This window comes from Mobula birostris, chromosome 1 (genome assembly GCF_030028105.1).
Source record: "Mobula birostris isolate sMobBir1 chromosome 1, sMobBir1.hap1, whole genome shotgun sequence".
In the NCBI taxonomy this organism is placed as follows: domain Eukaryota; kingdom Metazoa; phylum Chordata; class Chondrichthyes; order Myliobatiformes; family Myliobatidae; genus Mobula; species Mobula birostris.
Genome location: NC_092370.1, coordinates 182372620 through 182394254, shown reverse-complemented (window position 1 = coordinate 182394254; position 21635 = coordinate 182372620). Strand labels below are relative to the sequence as shown.

The 21635-nt window shown below is 39.9% G+C and overlaps 1 protein-coding gene across 4 annotated transcripts in view; it reads left to right on the top strand.

The window, feature by feature from the left end:
* Positions 1-21635, top strand: part of LOC140202236 (RNA-binding protein Nova-1) — a 334247-nt gene that overhangs the window by 179640 nt on the left and 132972 nt on the right. For all 4 annotated transcript variants that reach the window (XM_072267131.1, XM_072267123.1, XM_072267114.1 and 1 more), the window contains exon 3: positions 15740-15906. In XM_072267131.1, coding sequence (XP_072123232.1) covers positions 15740-15906 — 167 coding nt within the window. The remainder of the gene's footprint in view (positions 1-15739; positions 15907-21635) is intronic.

Below are 21635 nucleotides of genomic sequence, written 5' to 3'. Positions count from 1 at the left end.
TCACTGCCTGGCAGTTCAAGATTTCTTTTGCCTTTTTTTCCTGCAATATTAATACAGATAATACTTGGCAATGCATTGGGTAACTATCTGGTTTTCTTTAACTTGAACAGATGTGATTACCTTGCTCAATAAGATTGGCTGTGTGTTGTGGAACTGCTTGCAATTAATAGGTGTATTTTGTTTGTAAGTTATTACCATTATCAGTTTATAGGTTGATGATCTTTTTATTGATCCACCTGGTATTCAATTTGTAAATGCTGTTATTGTCTTGCAAAGTACATGATTCATTTATTCACCACCCAGCAACCCCCAATTTAACCTTAGCCTAATAACGGGACAATTTACAATGACCAATTAACCTAACAACTGGTACATCTTTGGAGTGTAGGAAGAGACTGGAGTACCCCGAGGAAACCCACTCGGTCACAGGGAGAACATACAAACTCCTACAGACAGCGTAGGGAATTTGAACCCAGGTCGCTGGCACTGTAAAGCGTTGTGCTAACCACCTTCTGTTCATTCTCTTACTTTGCAGTTTTTTTTATATACATCTGCCTGACAAGAATAAACATGGATGTTGATAACAACAGACTTTATTAATAGCTTTCACATCTTGACTGAATTTCTGATAGTTTATTACAGATTTCAGAGTAACTGCAAGTGCACAATTTATAAATACGCATCTTATGGTTGATCATAATTCACGTTACAAGTGAGTTTTTGATAACCTTATGGAAAAACTGTCCTTACATCCAAATATTTGTAAAAGTCTATTCAAAAGCTTTTAATACAAATTATTTAATTTTGGTTTAAATATTATGAATTTATACATGCTATCAAAAACTCTTAGATTGAATGAGATGATCTCTTCCCTCCAGAGATATGAAAAATTGCCTGCTAGCTGGCAGAAATGCACAAAGGAGTTTATATTTTCTTTGAATTTGAAGTACCATTGCATTGTCATTATCTTTCACTAATAAGTAATGAGCTTCACATCAGTGTCGGCTCTGTGACTTCATCCTGATAAATTTTCTTCTGGTTGATAAGGTATGTTCCCAGATATGATCCAAGAGCTTGATTGGATTTCTTGAGTGAATCGCTTATCTTTTCAATGTTAGATTTTTTTTAATGTTTAGTGTTCCTCTGTTTTTTTTTCCTTTTGAATGTAATATTATGCACTGAAGACTTGTGGTATGAGCAATATAAACAAACTCCAGAACATTTCAAAGGTAATGTAAGTGAGTGTGATTTACAAGAGTAAGTAACCATTTCATGAGACTAGTAATCACAGGATAGATTTTAAACTAGCATTACTGCAAATTGGAAAATTGCATTTTTCCCCTTTGCACCAGAGACTTTGGCAGTCATGGCACTTGATAACGTACGGAGCAAAGTAAGGAAATTACTTCAGAGGCAATTTCTCACAACTCTCCTGTAAGAGCTGTTCAAGGACAGCTAATATAAGATATTCCAAGCTTATTAAATGTAGCTTTGACTTGCTTGATAAAAGAAGAATGATAAAATCGTATTTGCAATCAACCGTATAACAATAATGTCTACTGACATAGCTTAGAAACATAGAACATAGAAAACCTACAGCACAATACAGGCTCTTTGGCCCACAAAGCTGTGCTGAACATGTTCTTACCTTAGAAATTACCTAGGGTTACCCATAGCCCTCTATTTTTCTAAGCTCCATGTAGCCATCCAGGAATCTCTTAAATGACCCTATTGTTTCTGCCTCCACCACTGCCACTGGCAGTCCATTCCACACACTCACCACTCTCTGTGTAAAAAATCTTACACCTGACATCTCCTCTGTACCTACTTCCAAGCACCTTAAATCTGTGCCCTCTCGTGGCAACCATTTCAGCCCTGGGAAAAAAGCCTCTGACCATCCACACGATCAATGCCTCTCATCATCTTGTACACCTCTATCAGGTCACCTCTCATCCTCTGTCACTCCAAGGAGAAAAGGCTGAGCTCCTTGAACATCACAAAAGCAAACCAAGGTATTTCGCAGAAGCACGATCAAAGAAAATAATTTATATGGACCGACAATGGGAGACCCTTTGATAGATGACCAAAAGCGTTGTCAAAGAAATACACATATTTTAATAACTGTGTTAAAGGTGGAGACAATGCGTGGAGAACAAGGGATGCCAGATGGATTATATTAAAATGGTCTAAGTCTAGAAACATCAAAGACATGAATGTGAAATTTAGCAGCTGGTGAGCAAAAACGAACCAAGCGTCTGACAGCGTTAGGAATGTGAAATTTGGCAATCACTGAAAAGGTGTGGCTTTAGGTCTTGACCTTACATTAGACAAAAGTTGTGAACAAACTGATTCAGTTGATACTAAATCTATTAAAACAATCAATTTCTTTCAGCACACTGCTTACTGAAACGATAACTATCATGATAAACAAGTTATGAACAATTGCACAACCTACCCTGAATATATAGATAGCACATGTCCATTGCTGTCCAATAGTTCTCTTTACTGGTGCTCAGTTTGTTGGAGTATAGGATGGATGTTATTTTAAAAAGTTATACTCCTGAGTATAAAATTGAATCAAGGCAATTAGGTTATGTGCATTGTGATAAAACAATATTAATAGAGCATTTGTAAATTGAACAGATCTGCATGAAGTTTTTTGCTTGACTGTCAGTACAATGCTAATAAGCTGCATAAATTATTTGCAAAATATCCCTTTTGCATAAAATTGTCATTTTGCAATCGAACTCTCCCTGTTTGTATCTTCAATTCTTGAAGGTAATTGTGAATATTCAGCAGGCTGGTTGCAGAAATTTAAGAAAAAGCACTGCATTAAATTTTTAAAGCTTCTGCTGATTGTGAAAAACTAGCACCAGAACAAGTCTATGATGCTAGGTGTTTTTTACCTTACATAACAGCATTAAATTTTTAAAGTGCCGCTGATGAAAATCGAACACACCAGAACAAGTCTGGGAATGTGGGTGGCAGAATAAGAATCAGATTTATTATCTTTGTCAAATGACATGAAATTTGTTGTTTGCAGCAGCAGTGCAGTGCAAAGACATAAAACTATAAATTACAAGAATAAATAATAGAGAAGATGGTGCTGGTGAACCACAGCGATGTATTACAGACAGCTTACAAAACTTCTAAATGTACTCCCACTGCAATCTGCAGCCTATAATTTCCTTCAAGTAACGTACATTTGAACTGTCTTAACAAACTAGTGATTCAGCGGATTTGACTGTCAAGCATGCAGGAACAGCACCTCTAATCAGCGCGGCCACTCTGGTGAATGATATCTGTAATTTGTCAAGTAAGGGACCGTGCATAATCCTGATTTAATGGAGACAGACATCTGGAGAAACTTCTGAAATGCCCGCTTTGCTACCGCTGCTACTGTGTGGTAACCAGAATCTCTGGAGCAGAAGGCCCCGAAATTCTCAGCTTTGCTTGTTTCAGCGGCCAGGGCTAGGTCAAAGGCGCTCGGCAGAGGATGGCACTCGGGAGGCTGTATCAGAGGGGCTGGTCGGAAGCTCCAAGTTTTCAGATGGATGGTCTCAGTGTCGCCTGTTGTTGGGTGCTTCCAATGCATCGGCAGTTGTCGGTGCCTGGAGGTTTATGGCAGGGAGTTTCTCCCTTTTGCCGCCTGCTATCGCGGACTCGGGAGTTGATCAGGACTTTGAGACTTTTTTTTTTACCGTGCCCATGGTCTGCTGTTCATTAAATTATGGTATTGCTTTGCACTGCTGTAACTATATGTTATAATTATGTGGTTCTGTCAGTGTTAGTCTTTGGTTTGTCCTGTTTTTCTGTGATATCACTCTGGAGGAACATTGTATCATTTCTTAATGCATGCATGCATTTCTAAATGACAATAAACGAGGACTGAGTGTTCTCATAATCTAATCGGACAAAGGTACATTGCCATGGCTGAAAGAGAGAGTGGAAGGGAGGACTCTAAGTCAGACTGGAACACAGAGGTATGAAACTTCCTCCACCCAACATCTTGTTAGCAAACGTACAGTAGCTGGATAACAAGACTGAGAACCTCAGGGCAAGATTGCTGCATTGGACAGAAATAAGGAATTGCTGTGTTCTCTGTTTCACAGAGACATCAATATATCACCTACAGTAGCAGGGGTCTCAACACACTTGCGCACTGCTATAGTGCCTACCATTCCATCCTGAGACTGCATTTTGTAAAATCTGATTACTTGACTGTCCTCCTTCTACCTGCTTACAGGCAGAGGCTGAAGAGCAAGCCTCAGAGATAAGGACAACAAAGAGATGGTCGCAGGAGGCAGAGGAGTGTCTATGGGATTGCTTCAAGTCAGTGGACTGGGCCATGTTGAAGTACTCATAAGAGGATCTGAACAAAGACACCAAGATAGTCACAGACTTTATAAAAATAGTCGAAGGCGAATGTGTCCCACAAAATCATTCCGAGCCTTCCCCAACCAGAAGTCCTGGATGAACCATGAAATCTGCAATCTGCTGAGGGCCAGATCAGTGGCTTTCAGGTATGGCGACCAAACGAAATACAAGAGGTCCAAGTGCGATCTCTGAAAAGCTATCTCATGTGCCAAGTGGCAATTCTGCACCAAACTTAAATCACTGAAAGATGCTCGATAGCTGTAGCAGGGCTTGAATGCCTGTCACCTCTAGCAAAGTGAAGCCAAGTGACATACATAGGTGACAACAAGGCTTTGCTCCCAGATAAGCTCAACGTCTTTTATGCTCACGTTTACTGTCAAAGCATGGAGCTCTGATACGCTGTGGATTTCATTCTCTGATGCCAATTGGACCCACAGAATAAATCTGACCTAAATCGGAGTACCAGGCCAAACACAAAATACCTGTGCTGATTAACTGCCTGGAGTGTTCTCTGATATCTTTAAGCTCTCACTTCAGCATTCTGAGCTACCCACCTGCTTTGATTATACCAGTGCATGAGAAGAACGTGGTAACCTGCCACAGTAACTACCATCAGCAACACTTACATACATAGCAATGAAGTGTTTTGAGAGGTTGACGATGAAACATATGAGAATCAGGTTTATTATCACTGGCATGTGACGTGAAATTTGTTAACTTAGCAGCAGCAGTTCAATGCATACATAATCTAGAAGAGGAAAAAATATTAAATTAAATTAAAATAATAAATAAACAAGTAAATCGAATAAACAAGTAAACAAGTATGCGTATATTGAATAGATTTTTTTTTTAAAGTGCGAAATCTGAAATACTATATATTAAAAAGAAAGTGAGGTAGTGTCCAAGGGTTCAATGTCCATTTAGGAATCGGGTGGCAGAGGGGAAGAAGCTGTTTCTGAATCGCTGAGTGTGTGCCTTCAACTCCTGCCTGAGAAGCAACTTGGATCTGCTCCAATTTTCCTACCATCACAAAAAGGTCAACAGTAGATGCCATTTCATTGGCTCTTCACTCAACACTGGAATACCTGGACAGTAAAAATGCAGTCATCAGGATGCTCTTCATTGACTACAGCTCGACATTCTATACTATCATCCACTCAAAACTAATCAATAAACTCCAAGACCTTGGCCTCAATATCTCCTTGTGCAATTTTCTCACTTGCAGACCATAGCCAGTTTGGATTTGCAACAACATCTCCTCCATAGTCTCCATCAGCATAAGTGCACCCCAAGGATGTATGCTTAGCCCCTGCTCTACTTGCTTTATACAGTACTTATGTCTGTGCGGCTGAACACAGTTCCAATGCCATATTTAAGTTTGCTGGTGACTCCACTGCCATTAGCCAAATCAAGTGTGGTGACAACTCAGCATATAGGAGGGAGATTGAAAATATGGCTGAGTGGAGCCACAACAATAATAATACCAATGAGAGGAAACTGGAGGTCCATGAGCCAGTCCTCATTAGGGAATCAGAGGTGGAGAAGGTCAGCAATTTTAAATTTCTCAGTGTCAACATTTCAGAGGATCTATCCTGGTCCCAGCACGTCAGTGCCATTACAAAGAAAGCACAGCAGTGCTGCTACTTAAGGTTTTGCAAAGATTCAGCATGTCATCTAAAACTTGGACAAACTTCTTTGGAGGTATGGTGGAGAGTATATTGACTGGCTGCATCACGACTTGCCATGGAAAAACCAATGCCCTTGAATGGAAGAGCCGACAAACCTATTAGATATGATTGCCCAATCCATCACAGGTAAAGCCCTCCCCACTGTTGAGCTCATCTACAAGGAACACTGTCACAGGAAAACAGCATCCATCATCAAAAACCCCTCCCATCCAGGCCTTTCCTTCCTCTCACTGGTGCCATCAGGAAGGAGGTACAGGAACCCCGGGACTCACACCACCAGGTTCTGGAACAGTTATTATCCCTCAACCATCAGGCTCTTGAACCAGAGGGGATAACTTCACTCACCCCTTCACTGAACCGTTCTCACAACCTATGAACTCACTTTCAAGGACTCTTCATCTCATATTCTCAATATTTATTGCTTATTTATTTATTTATTTGTTTGTTTTGTATTTTGCACATTGGTTGTTTGTCCTTTTGGGTGTGGTCTTTCAATGGTTCTATGTGTTTCATGGATTCACAATGAATGCCCACAACAAAATGAATCTCAGGTTTAAATAAGCTGACATACAATATATGTACCTTGACAGGAAATTTGCTTTCAACTTTGAACTTAAATAAACATCCAAGAAAAAGAATAACAATGTACTCTTCATGGACATTCAGACATCTAATGAATGGATGAAAAGAAGCTGTTCCTGAATTTTTTAGTATGGGTCTTCAAGCTCTTGTGCCTCCTCCCTTAAGGTAGTTATGACAAGAGGGCATGCCTCAGATAATGACAGTCCTTAATAAGAGATGCTGCATTCTTGAGGTACCAACTCTTGAAGTTGTCCTTGATACAGTGGATGGAGCTGACTATTGTGATCCCATGCAAAAGGGGCTACATACTAAGCTATGATGCAGCCAGTCAGAATGCTCTCCACTGTACATTTGTGGAAACCTGTAAGAGTCTTCGGTGATGTACTAAATCCAGCTGAGGTGCCAGCATGTCTGCTTCGTGATTGCATTGATGTCTTTAGCCCAGGATAGATCCTTCGAGGTAATAACATCCAGAACTTGAAGCAAGTTTGTTGTGACATCACTCAACCAGTTGCTTTATCTCGCTCCATTAAGCCCCCTTATCACCAAATGAGATTCTGCCAAAAACAGTGGTGCCATTGGTGTCTTTACAGATGGCATTTGAACTGTGCTTAGCTACACTGGCGTGAGGGTAGCGAGAGTGGAGCAGTGGGCTAGGTACATATCCTTGTGGTGCCCTGTGTTGATAATCAATGATGAGATGTTATTTCCAGTTTGTACTGACTGTAATCTCTGGCAATGAAGTTGAGGATCCAAGTACAGAGGCCCAAGTTTTAAAATTTGCTTGGTTTGAGCTGGAGCTCCACAGCATCAAAGATGTTTGCTTTCTGATACAGTGATACCTAGTGGCAAAGATAATTTTTGATAAATATCAAAGCCAAGGAGTACCAATAAATAGAGAAAGGCACTCAAAACTAAAATGAAATTGAACTATAACTTCAAAGAGTGGTGAGATTATTAACCACATAACTATGAGTTAAACTATTAACATTGCTGTCTATTCAGTGATGCCTGGATTCAGTCCATTACTTAATGTGATTAGGTAAAATAGTGCCCAGGTAACACTATTTCAGAATATTCAAAAGAGAAAATGCAAAAAAAGAGGGGGAATAACACAAATAAATAAATAGACGATAAATATCAAGGACATGAGATTGTAGAATCTTTCAAAGTGAGTCCATAGATTGTTGAATCAGTTCAGTGTTAGGGTGAGTGAAGTTATCCCCTCTGGTTCAAGAGTCTGATGGTTGAGGGGTAATAACTGTTCCTGAACCTGGTGGTGTGGGACCTGAGGCCCATATACCAACTTCCTGATGGCACCAGTGAGAAGAATGCATGGCCTAGATGATGGGGCTCCTTGATCATAGATACAGCTTTCCTGCGACAGCACTCCTTGTAGATGTGTTCAATGGTGGGGAGGGCCTTACCCATGATGGACTTCTTGTAGACCTTTCCCTTCAAGGGCATTGGTGTTTCCATTCCAAGCCATGATGCAAAGAGTCAGTGTACTCGCATCTATAGAAGTTTGTCAAGGCTTTGTATGACATGCCAGATATTGGCAAACCTCTAAGAATGTAGAGGTGCTGTGGTGTCTTCTTTGTAACTGCACTTGTGTGCTGGACCCAGGACAGATCCTCTGAAATGACAACACTGAAGAATTTGAAGTTGCTGACTCCCTCCACCTCTGATCCCCCAATGAAGACTAGCTCATGGACCTCTGGTTTCCTCCTCCAGCAGTCAATAATCAGCTCCCTGGTTTAGCTGAAATTGAGTGTGAGGTTGTTGTTGTGACACCACTCAGTCAGATTTTCAGTCTCCCTCCTACATGCTAATTCATCAACATCAAAGTTGCTGGTGAATGCAGCAGGCCAGGCAGCATCTCTAGGAAGAGGTACAGTCGACGTTTCGGGCCAAGACCCTTCATCAGGACTAACTGAAAGAAGAGCTAGTAAGAGATTTGAAAGTGGGAGGGGGAGGGGGAGATCCAAAATGATATGAGAAGACAGGAGGGGGAGGGATGGAGCCAAGAGCTGGACCTCTTCCTAGAGATGCTGCCTGGCCTGCTGCGTTCACCAGCAACTTTTATGTGTGTTGCTTGAATTTCCAGCATCTGCAGATTTCCTCGTGTTTGCGTTTCTAATTCATCAACAGCTTCTTTTCTATGGTTAAGCTTACATATCTGACACATTTCTAGCACCAGACATGCATGAAATGTAATTATTACTCACGTAAATTTCCTTTTGGAGATGATATCAAGTTCACCCAGTAATGCTGGTTACTCAGGAACCTGGGACTTAAATTTGCAAGACTAACCAAATCTGCCTCAAGGTAAGGGGAGGCCAGCCCTCTATTCATTTCAAACCCGCACGCGTGTAGCTGCTCTGTCCAAATCATTTGATCACACCCCAGGCCCCAAAGTCATTACCTGTATATTGGGTAACTGAAACTCTGATCTAAGCCACTCAGACTTGGTGTTGAATCAGAGACCACATTCATTTCATTAGATATTTTCAAACTGAAGACTGGAGAATGTAAGTGATTTTTCAAAACTTGATTAACATCATATTTAATGGCTTTATTGATTATTATCAGATCTGATGTATTTTAAATCACACATTATTTTTATTCAATAATTTACAACTAATTAATTATTTTCAATTTCAAAAACTCATTCTTCTTGTTTTCTTCTGGAAGGGAATGGCACATAAGCATTGCTCCCTTCTCAAATCTGCAGCCTCTAGTCTTGACTTGATGCAGAGAGTGTAATCTGATCTTAAGTTTGTTTTCATGTGCAGTCTGGTGACCTTCTGAAAACTACTTGTGTTAGTCATTGATCAATCCATATCACTTCCCATCTGTCATTTAATGGAGAATTAATGTTTTCAATCTGAAGACTCCCCTGAGCCCCTTCCATAGCAGTAGCTCGGTGCCCTTGTTAAAGCAAGCCCCTAGAGAACAGTAACAGCAGAATAGGAAACAGTAAGATGTAAAATACGATCCAAACCATTGGTAAAAGACACTTTGGATATAAAGCATGTACTTTTTTTTGGAACAACAACATAGATTATTTTTCCAGTTAATCTGAATTTTCTAACTGTAATCAATGACCAATACTCAAGAAAAACTTCAAAACCATAAATAAGTAGATAATTTGAACAGAAATATTTCATATGGAGGCTGATGACAATAAATAATTATTTACCAGGAACAGATATTTAGTTGAAATTATTAAGAAATGTTGAGATTTATGATGTATGTTGGGTTAACATTAGTTAGAGATAAAAAGTTATTGCTAAAATTCTTATTTGGTTTAGGGGCAGGATGGTAGCATGATGGTTAGCACAATGCTTTACAGAACCAGTGACCCAGGTTCAATTTCCACCACTGACTCATAAGCAGCTGGTACATTCTCCTTGTGACTGCATGGGATTCCTCCCATATTCTGAAGACATACTGGTTAGTAGGTTAATTGGTCATTGTAAATTGTTAGATGATTAGGCCAGGGTTAAATCGTGGGTTGCTGGGCAGTGCTGTTCGAAGGGCCTATTCCTCACTGTACTTCAATAAATAAACAGACAAGTAAATAAAAATCTTAACTGGAGAGTTTTAAAATGCAAGGCATTTCCAACATGCAGGTACTGAAGGTCAACTAGGGATCAGTTGCTAAAGTCATTCAGTGTCCTATTTTAAAATCACTATGATGTAAAATGAATTAGTCAGTATCTTGACTCTGGTGCATTATTAATTTATTTGAAGCTCCATTCTGACCTATCGTATGTCAAAATGACTGAAAACTTAAAATTTGCTCTCATGGTAATTCTGTTGAATTGCAGTGCCAACACTCATGGTAATTGTAGAAAATCAAAACCTGTTACATGAAAATATTTATAGCACCCAGCCTGACTTTTTTTCAAGGCAAGTTGAAGCAAATTTGTGATTTGGTCATGCTGGTCAAGTCTGCTTTCATTTTAATGTAGTTACCATATGTGTAATGACTTTATGTTTTGGTGCAACTTTTCACTATTTTTGTGGCTCACAATGCCATGCTTTCTATTGAAATTTGGAATTGGTGGCACTTGAATGATTGATTGAATGAGTGATTGAATGCAATTGTCTCTTGTAAGTGAAAATTAGTGAGTCATCACAGCATGGCACATTTTAATCATTTTGTAAGGTCTAAGGAGAACCTCAAATAACCAAAATCATCATCATCTACTCTATCTTACATATTATTGTCCACATTCTACATGTTACTTTGCTATAACCTCAGAATCCTTGGAGGCATATATTGCATTACTTCAGGCAGTTCTGTTACATCCTCGTTGTCCGTATTATAAAGCCATTTGAGTGACCTTAAAGAGAAAACTTGAAGTTATTCTCAGTAACACAAGCACAGGAAAATCTGCAGATGCTGGACAGGTCCTGGTGAAAGGTCTCAGCCTGAAATGTCGACTGTTTATTTCTTTCCATAGATGCTGCCTGACCTGCTGAGTTCCTCCAGCATTTTCCATGTGCTATTCTCAGTAACTACAGTGTGCAAACCTGAGGCTGCAAGTGTTAGTTTTAGACTCCAGCATAGAAGAACTGAGGGCAATATATGGAGATCTTTGAGTATAAGCCTTGAAACTATCAAGGGGAATTTTGCAAGTTGGCATTTCAAACACAATCTGGCTACATGGCAATATTAGCATTTATGATAAAGCATTTGAGAATTTTAGTTTTTATGTAGAATGAAAGAGAATATTTTTTCATTCAAACAACTTTACTAAAATTAAAACAAGAGCCAGATTTTGGCATCTAGAAAAACCTTGGAGCAATGCACAAGACAAATGATATTCTATTCAGGAAGGTGATAGACAGATTGCAGAATCACTTTAATCGAGCTTCCTCAGAGTTCATAGAGAGTACAAGTGTAAGCCAAAAGGCAACAAGCAGTCATTACATAGACTGAATAATCTCTTTCAATGCTATAATTATGGTCTTTCCTGACTTGGGCAGTGCTGACATTTGTGACCAATTTAACAATAAAGGAAATAAAATTAAAAATGTTAAAGCAATGTCTAACTTTTGAGTGTGCATGTTAGATATACACATTGATGGATTTAGTGTCAAAAATGTGTAAGAAGTTTGGTTGATGTATAATATCAATATAAATGCTGTTTGAGACAAATACCAGTAGCATAGGTGATAGCTGCAATATTGTCAGAGTCACAGGAGTGAAACTGGTGTGAAAGCAAAGACTGACACTGGAAGTTGCTATGGGTGTAGTGGTGATAACTTGTAATGAGTGTGGCAGTATAAGGCAATGTGAAGGTTCAGCTGTAAAAGCAAAGGACATAACCTGTGTGTAAGAGCTGAAATTCACAATAATATCAGCCAAGTAGGTGAAGGTAACAGAAAGCCTCATGGGAGCGGTTTGTACAGTACTGAAGGTGATGAGTGACGTACTGAGCAAAGTCTAACCAGTATGTACCCAGCTAGCAGCAGCATTGGAATCTGCTGCAATTTTAAAATTAAAGTAAAAATTAATGATCCTTAGTACTGTTTCTAACTTCTCATTCATAGGCAGAGGAGACAATGATGCATCCAGTAAAGACAGTTAACCAAAACACATGGTGAATCTGAAAATACTTTGTGGAAGGATACTGAATACTCTAATATATAGTTTTTCAAAATCATAAAAATGTGAAGCTACCAGTCGTGGCCACAGACCAGGCAAATAGATGATGGAAAGACAGACTAAGGAACTTAAAGGGCATTTTAAGAATTAGCTTCTGGATCAGTACAGAAACATTCTCTTGTATACCAGCATTGAGGGGCACAAAGCCCATATATACATTCACTGAAAGGCAAGTCAATTTACTGGGATCGGTATCATATGAAGAAGAGGCTCGTTAATTTGAAGATGATGCTTCTCTTTGGCACCTATGATCAAATGGTGGACAAGTTGAACAAATCTGATGGGTAGGCCACAGAGAATGCCATCTGCATACAAAGTAGGAGTTGTACCCCTGAGTTCTTAACTAGCGGTGTCCATTGTCTTTGCCAAACTGTACCTGTCATCTGTTTGTACACAATTAAGCAACACCATCTGACAGCCCATGTTCATAGCAACCAGACTTCTCAAGCCACTGTGGACAAAATGTTAAAGGCAGCCCCACACACTCTATGCAGGCAAGATGTTAACAAAACCAGAACTAAGAATGTTCCTGAATTTTTATCTTTCCCTTGTTGTGGTTCAATGCCCTGCCAATTTTTGCCAGATGTCATAAAGCATCAATGGTTCAAGGAGAGTGAACTACTGGAAACAGCAACCTCTGTAAGAAATGACTTGGTGTGTCTGTTCCCATAATAAAGTTTGCTTGAGATGCCTCCAGTTATGGAGGTGAGGTATGGATAAGCCATGTTATGTACTGTTGGATCCAGCAAGAAGAAACTACGCTCAGAGAAGATATTGGAAACCATATTTAGAATCAAAGCGTTCCAGCGGATATTTTGAGACAAGCCATTCACTCAGGCCACCAACACCAAATACTTGGATAGCTCCCACAATAGTATCCTCGCAAATATGGCAGACAGCTATCCTTCTGCCCCCATATATTGAATGTCAGTTATACAGACAGAGTGCCATAGGAAGTGTGTTACCAAGACTGGCTTCCAAAGAAGGGCATATGAAACATAGAAACGTAGAAAATCTATAATGTATGACATGCTGTGTTTACCCAACAGGCCGGAGAAAGCGAGTTTCTTGTAGCAGTGGTGGAAATAGCAAGGTTGAAACAGTATTATTTAGTGTTAAAGCCAGTGTATGAGTAGAATTTGAGTTGCAGAACTGATTCAATAACAAGTTGGGATAAGAATATAAAACTGTCCAAAAATCAAGGCTGTATCAAATTATTATGCCCCAAAAAACTATCAAGTACAATAATGAAGGAACTTCACTTGGCACATCTGGGCATAGTTAATATGAAAGCATTAGCACATACTTTTGTTTATCGGGCCAGCATAGGTAGGGATCTAAAGGAGTTAACCAGCAAGTGCAGAGTGTACCACCCAATGCTACAGGGAGCACTACTCCTAAAGTATCCACATAATTACTGGGAGAAAGATGTGAACTGCATTTTTGGATGGACATTCATTCAAAGTGTAAAGGATCATGCATCATCATGGAACACACTGCAGAAGAATTCGATCCATTTTTATGTCACATGAGTTTCCCTTAAAAAATGTTTTGGATAATGGTCTGCACTTTCGAGTAATTTCATTTTGAACAGTTTGTGAAACAGAAGTGGAATATTAACAATGTTTCACATAGCCATATGAGGAAGCTGAGAGATCAGCAAACAAATGGGGAAAAATCAGAGAATTATGTTTATATTACTGTTCCAAGAATTACTTCAATAGAATGTGTGAGGATGTCAGAAACCTTTGCATTTGCCAACTGATCTAGGTGCAAGAGGGAAGAATTGTGAGTGTGCACGTGCGCCTGAAATGAGTCCTATAGCAGATGAAATATTGTTGATGTACAAGGTGACTGAAGACAACTTGGCCGTTATACCTTCAGTGAATTCAAAGATGGGTACTGCACAATCAATATAGTTCACCTAAAAAGATCATAGATAATTCAAAAACAATTATTGCTAGATTTGTAAATTTGTTAGTATTGTTGAACTTGTTTCACTCTTATTCTTCTTTCAAATGGGAAAATGTCTGCGCATAACATCATTGCATGGCATGTTTGATCATTTTGCTTGTGCACAGTCTGAGAAGAACCTTAGATGAATCAGGCATACTTTCTGGAGCTCCTGAATATTATTCAGCAGCCTCTGCATGTTACTTCACTGAAGAGAGGAACTCACGAGGTCATTGTCAGTACACGTATATAGTACGTATTGGTAAAAAAAATGTTTATATTTAGCACTTTCAAAAGAGGCTACTTTTGCTGTTCAGTGTCTCTCCAGGTGGAAATCTGAACTAAAAACAGAATGTGCTCAAATACTCAGCATGTCAGATAGATTCTGTGGGGAGACAGAGTTAATATTTAAGGTCACTTACAGGATTAACCCATATTTATTTACTTTAATTTGTAGATAGTGTGTGCACCTGTTTTTAAGCCTTCTAATTGTGGATAGTCAAACTATTTGAATGAAATGTTTATTTATTGTACAGCAAATTAAAAGTTAGGTTTGACTATGACTGACTCTTTATAAATTAAACTGATTATAGCTGTATCTTTCTCAACTCATTTTATATTTCAGTAGTTGAATTTTAATTTTACATTTCTAATTTTACAGTTCTCTTTTTGTTAAGTAACTACACATGCACTTCTGAGTAACAATAAGCACCATATACATTTTTCAATCAGAAAGTCATTGTTTTTCCTGTATCATTTTGCTGTATGTTCTACAACCCTTTCCCTCTCCACGTGACCATATTTTATATTAATTCCATTTATACTTTATTGTCGCCAAACAATTGATACTAGAATGCACAATCATCATAGAGATATTTGATTCTGCGCTTCCTGCTCCCTGGGTTACAAATTGATAGTAAATATTAAAAATTTAAATTATAAATCATAAATAGAAAAATTAGAAAAATGGAAAGTAAGGTAGTACAAAAAAACTGAGATGCAGGTCCGGATATTTGGAGGGTACGGCCCAGATCCGGGTCAGGATCCGTTCAGCAGTCTTATCACAGTTGGAAGGAAGCTGTTCCCAAATCTGGCCGTACGAATCTTCAAGCTCCTGAGCCTTCTCCCGGAGGGAAGAGGGACGAAAAGTGTGTTGGCTGGGTGGGTCGTGTCCTTGATTATCCTGGCAGCACTGCTCCATTTATTAAACTTGCATAAAATTCTTAATTAATAGTTGGTACTATAAGCTTTTTGTAAATCTATATTAACCACCACCACTCCATTTTCTTTATCCATCCTCTTGTCTATTTCATAGAGATAGTCAATGATGTTCATGTAGAAAATGCCCTTAAAAGGGAAGAACTGAAGAGATTTTCTAAAGCAGACACATATTGCTTATTTCTCTTTGTTTTGTACCTTGGCATTTATTATGTCTTGCACTTTGACATTATCTCTGCAGGTACAACAGAGCGGGTATGTCTGATCCAGGGAACAGTGGAAGCTCTGAATGCAGTTCACAGCTTCATTGCAGAGAAAATCCGAGAAATGCCTCAGAATGTGGCAAAGACAGAACCAGTTAGTATTCTACAGCCTCAGACCACAGTAAATCCAGATCGCATCAAACAAGTAAGTTACCAATAATGTTTATTATTAGAATATTGTTTGAATTTGTATTAGCATACACAGATAGTGGTGGAAGGAAGAGGATGCTGACAAATCTACTCCTTACATAGCGAGTAAAACAATGCTAACTTTAAATGCAAGTCTTTTCAATCAAAAAGCGACTAAATTGAGATTGAGGTTATCAGAAATTTAACTTTAAGCCTATTTGTCTACAACCTATTTTGATGAGGTGATCAATTAATCAATCACTCAGGTAGCCCCTTCCATCTTCCCAAGCCCATGTTCATTATTTATGCGTAACTATAATTAATTTAGTTCAAGAAATGGAAGAAAGTTAGATATTGCTACCTTGTGGTGCACAATTCTCTTGCTGATTGTCCTCAATTTAACCCTTGATCTCTACGAGTGCATAAATTTCCATAGGTTTATTAATTGTGTTGATGAAACATATTGTTAAAGGAAGACTGTCTGCAATGGTTTTGTGTAAATAAATAGCAAATGGAAACGCTTTTGAGCTGAGAAAAAGAAATACATTCTGATAGTTTACACTTATCTACTTTTCTAGTCAGTGACAATTGTGCAAAATTACTACCTTTTCATATAAATCAGTTGTGCACTTCTCCTTAGCATCATATTAGAAGATGAGTTTATCATAATTTTCTTCCTGTCCCTGTGAATTGAACCAACTATTTTTCCAATTATGTCATTGTTACTTAATACAGTACAGTTTCAGATGCAATCATTCCTTTTGAAAATGATTACTATCTGAAATATTTTGTTCTGTGCTGCAGTATCATTCATTTATGGTCTAGAATGTGCTACTGTGAGGATTCCCTTTGCAGCCTTTGACATCACTCATTATTCTGTAAAAGCTCTGTGCAATGTTAAAAAAAAACTGGCATTTGTAACATGATTATTTAAAACAAAAACATGTCAAGCAGTGTGCATATACGAGGAAAATTAGCAAAAAATATACATTTCTTCAGTCTTCCATAATATATTGCATATCAAAGGCAACATTTTTGGGATCATGCTATTATTTGTTTTAAATAGGTACAAAATCACTGATAATTCATTAATAATCTTGATTCAATTACTCTTCCTGTTGACTATGAAAAATCAGTGTGAAATCTTAGGCACAAATCTTGAATATTACCAATTTACTGTAATGTGATTTGCTCCCATTCAGCCTCCATGAGAGGCAATTGCAAGAATTTAAAATCAAAATAATGAAGATTGTTTTTGAGATGAAGGTATTCACATCTGAGTTTTTGTCATGTTCAGCCATTTGACGGGAACAAGAGACAATCCAAGAAAAACATCATTTATGGTTTCACATACATTGAAAATATAGATGTTCTGGCCACAGCAACCCAACAGGCCCACAATGCACATGAAAAAGAAACAAGACGATTTCCAGAGGGAGGAATTAATTAATTTGCTGTGAATACTTAAGAGAATACAGTTGCTTTTGTAATGTGCAGGGCCTCTTCTGATGTCTCATGACTTCCTTCCCAGAGAAAACTGGAGGAGCCATGTTAGGTTGTATCCATATTGACTACCAATGCTGCTGGGAAGTTTGATTACAAACATGTGCCCACATGTTAGCTTTAATGTTTGGGATCCCTATAAGTGGCTTTATTGTAATCTTGATCTAACAGTGGTTTGTACAAAAACATTCATATACTGTGAAGCAACTCTACTTTTCTGCCAGTTTGCATTCCAACAGCAGTGCTGAAAGCTTCGCCTTCAATTTCTAGAAACTGAGAATTCAATGCTAACACTAGATCTTGCCAAAGAAGGGGGCGAAGAATTTGACTTAAGTCATGTGTATTGTTCGAACAATTAACTATACTTTCACTGCTCTTTCAAAGTTCAGATTCATTAAAATTAATGGATTGCAATTTATTAATTGGAACTCAGTGTATTTAGTACAAGGGACCAAAAGCAAATTTATCCCTCATAATTATTTGTAGAAAATGTGTAATCATTCAACTACTATGTAACTACAACTCCCTAAGCATTAAGATCCCATGGATTAAACCTGCCATAAGAGGCAGATTCCACACAGTAAATTACATTTCTATAGAACATTGAACATAGAATAGTACAGCACAGAACAGGTCCTTCGGCCCACAATGTTGTGCCGACCCTCAAACCCTGCCTCCCATATAAGCCCTCACCTTAAATTCCTCCATATACCTGTCTAGTAGTCTCTTAAACTTCACTAGTGTATCTGCCTCCACCACTGACTCAGGCAGTGCATTCCATGCACCAACCACTCTCTGAGTAAAAAACCTTCCTCTAATATCCCCCTTGAACTTCCCACCCCTTACCTTAAAGCCATTCCTCTTGTATTGAGCAGTGGTGCCCTGGGGAAGAGGTGCTGGCTATCCACTCTATCTATTCCTCTTACTATCTTGTACACCCCTATCATGTCTCCTCTCATCCTCCTTCTCTCCAAAGAGTAAAACCCTAGCTCCCTTAATCTCTGATCATAATACATACTTTCTAAACCAGGCAGCATCCTGGCAAATCTCCTCTGTACCCTTTCCAATGCTTCCACATCCTTTCTATAGTGAGGTGACCAGAACTGGACACAGTACTCCAAGTGTGGCCTAACCAGAGTTTTATAGAGCTGCATCATTACATCGCAACTCTTAAATTCTATCCCTTGACTTATGAAAGCTAACACCCCATAAGCTTTCTTAACTACCCTATCCACCTGTGAGGCAACTTTCAGGGATCTGTGGACATGTACCCCAAGATCCCTCTGCTCCTCCACACTACCAAGTATCCTGCCATTTACTTTGTACTCTGCCTTGGAGTTTGTCTTTCCAAAGTGTACCACCTCACACTTCTCTGGGTTGAGCTCCACCTGCCACTTCTCAGCCCACTTCTGCATCCTATCAATGTCTTTCTGCAATCTTTGACAATCCTCTACACTATCTACAACACCATCAACCTTTGTGTCATCTGCAAACTTGCCAACCCACTCTTCTACCCCAACATCCAGGTGGTTAATAAAAATCACGAAAAGTAGAGGTCCCAGAACAGAACCTTGTGGGACACCACTAGTCAAAATCCTCCAATCTGATTGTACTCCCTCCACCACCACCCTTTGCCTTCTGCAGGCAAGACAATTCTGAATCCACCCGGCCAAACTTCCCTGGATCCCATGCCTTCTAACTTTCTGAATAAGCCTACCATGTGGAACCATGTCAAATGCCTTACTAAAACCCATGCAGATCACATCCACTGCACTACCCTCATCTATATGCCTGGTCACCTCCTCAAAGAACTCTATCAGGCTTGTTAGACACGATCTGCCCTTCACAAAGCCATGCTGACTGTCCCTGATCAGGCCATGATTCTCTAAATGCCTATAGATCCTATCTCTAAGAATCTTTTCCAACAGCTTTCCCACCACAAATGTAAGGCTCACTGGTCTATAATTACCCAGACTATCCCTACTACCTTTTTTGAACAAGGGGACAACATTCGCCTCCCTCCAAGCCTCCGGTACCATTCCCGTGGACAACGAGGACATAAAGATCTTAGCCAGAGGCTCAGCAATCTCATCTTTCGCCTCGTGGAGCAGCCTGGGGAATATCCTGTCAGGCCCCGGGGACTTATCTGTCCTAATGTATTTTAACAACTCCAACACCTCCTCTCCCTTAATATCAACATGCTCCAGAACATCAACCTCACTCATATATTCCTCACCATCATCAAGTTTCCTCTCATTGGTGAATGCCGAAGAGAAGTATTCATTGAGTACCTCTCTCACTTCCACAGCCTCCAGGCACATCTTCCCACCTTTATCTCTAATTGGTCCTACCTTCACTCCTGTCATCCTTTTTTTCGTCACATAATTGAAGAATGCTTTGGGGTTTTCCTTTACCCTACTCGCCAATGCCTTCTCATGCTCCTTTCTTGCTCTTCTGAGCCCTTTCTTAAGCTCCTTTCTTGCTTCCCTATATTCCTCAATAGACCCACCTGATCCTTGCTTCCTAAACCTCATGTATGCTGCCTTCTTCCACCTGACTAGATCTTTCACCTTACTTGTCACCCATGGTTCCTTCACCCGACCATTCTTTATCTTCCTCACCAGGACAAATTTATTCGTAACATCCCGCAAGAGATCTCTAAACATCGACCACATGTCCATAGTACATTTCCCTGCAAAAACATCATCCCAATTCACACCCGCAAGCTCTAGCCTTATAGCCTCATAATTTGCCTTTCCCCAATTAAAAATTTTCCTGTCCTCTCTGATTCTATCCCTTTCCATGATAATGCTAAAGGCCAGGGAGCAGTGGTCACTGTCCCCCAGATGCTCACCCACTGAGAGATCTGTGACTTGACCCGGTTCATTAGCTAGTAGTAGATCTAGTATGGCATTCCCCCTGGTTGGCCTGCCCACATACTGTGACAGGAATCCATCCTGGACACACTTAACAAACTCTGCCCCATCTAAACCCTTGGAACTAATCAGGTGCAAATCAATATTAGGGAAGTTAAAGTCACCCATGATAACAACCCTCTTATTTTTGCACCTTTCCAAAATCTGCCTCCCAATCTGCTCCTCTGTATCTCTGCTGCTACCAGGGGGGCTATAGAATACCCCCAATAGAGTAACTGCTCCCTTCCTGTTCCTGACTTCCACCCATATTGACTCAAAAGAGGATCCTGCTACATTACCCACCCTTTCTGTAGCTGTAATAGTATCCCTGACCAGCAATGCCACCCCTCCTCCCCTTTTTCCACCCTCTCTATCCCTTTTAAAGCACGGAAATCCAGGAATATTGAGAATCCATTCCTGCCTTGGTGCCAGCCAAGTCTCTGTTATGGCCACTACATCATAATTCCATGTATGTATCCAAGCTCTCAGTTCATCACCTTTGTTCCTGATGCTTCTTGCATTGAGGTACACACATTTCAGCCCTTCTACCTTACTGTCTTTACACCATTTATTCTGCTTCTCTTTCCTCAAAGCCTCTCTGTATGCTAGATCTGGCTTTACTCCATGTACTTCTTTCACTGCTGTATCACTCTGGGTCCCATCCCCCTCGCAAATTAGTTTAAACCCTCCCGAACCATGATAGTAAACCTACCTGCAAGGGTATTGCTCCCCCTCGAGTTCAGGTGCAACGCATCCAATCTGTACAGGTCCCACCTTCCCCAGAAGAGATCCCAATGATCTAAAAATTTGAAACCCTGCTCCCTGCACCAACTCCTCAGCCACGCATTCAACTGCCATCTCCTCCAATTCTTACCATCGCTGTCACGTAGCACTGGCAGCAATCCTGAGAACACCACCCTTGAGGTTCTGTTCTTCAGCCTTCTGCCTACTTCCCGAAACTCACACTTCAGGACCTCATCCCTCTTCCTGCCTATGTTGTTGGTCCCAACATGTATCACGACTTCTGGTTGCTTTCCCTCTCGTACCAGGATGTTGTGCACCCGGTCAGAGACATCCCAGACCCTGGCACCCAGGAGGCAACAAACCATGCGGGTGTCCTTCTCATGTCCACAAAATCTCCTGTCTGCTCTCCTGACTATAGAGTCTCCAATGACGACAGCTCTCCTCTTCTCCGTCCCACCCTTCTGCACCACAGGGTTAGACTCAGTGCTGGAGGCCCTGCCACTGTGGCTCACACCTGGTCAGTCGTCCCCGCCAACAGTATCCAGGATGGTAAACTTATTATTCAGGGGAATGGCTACAGTGG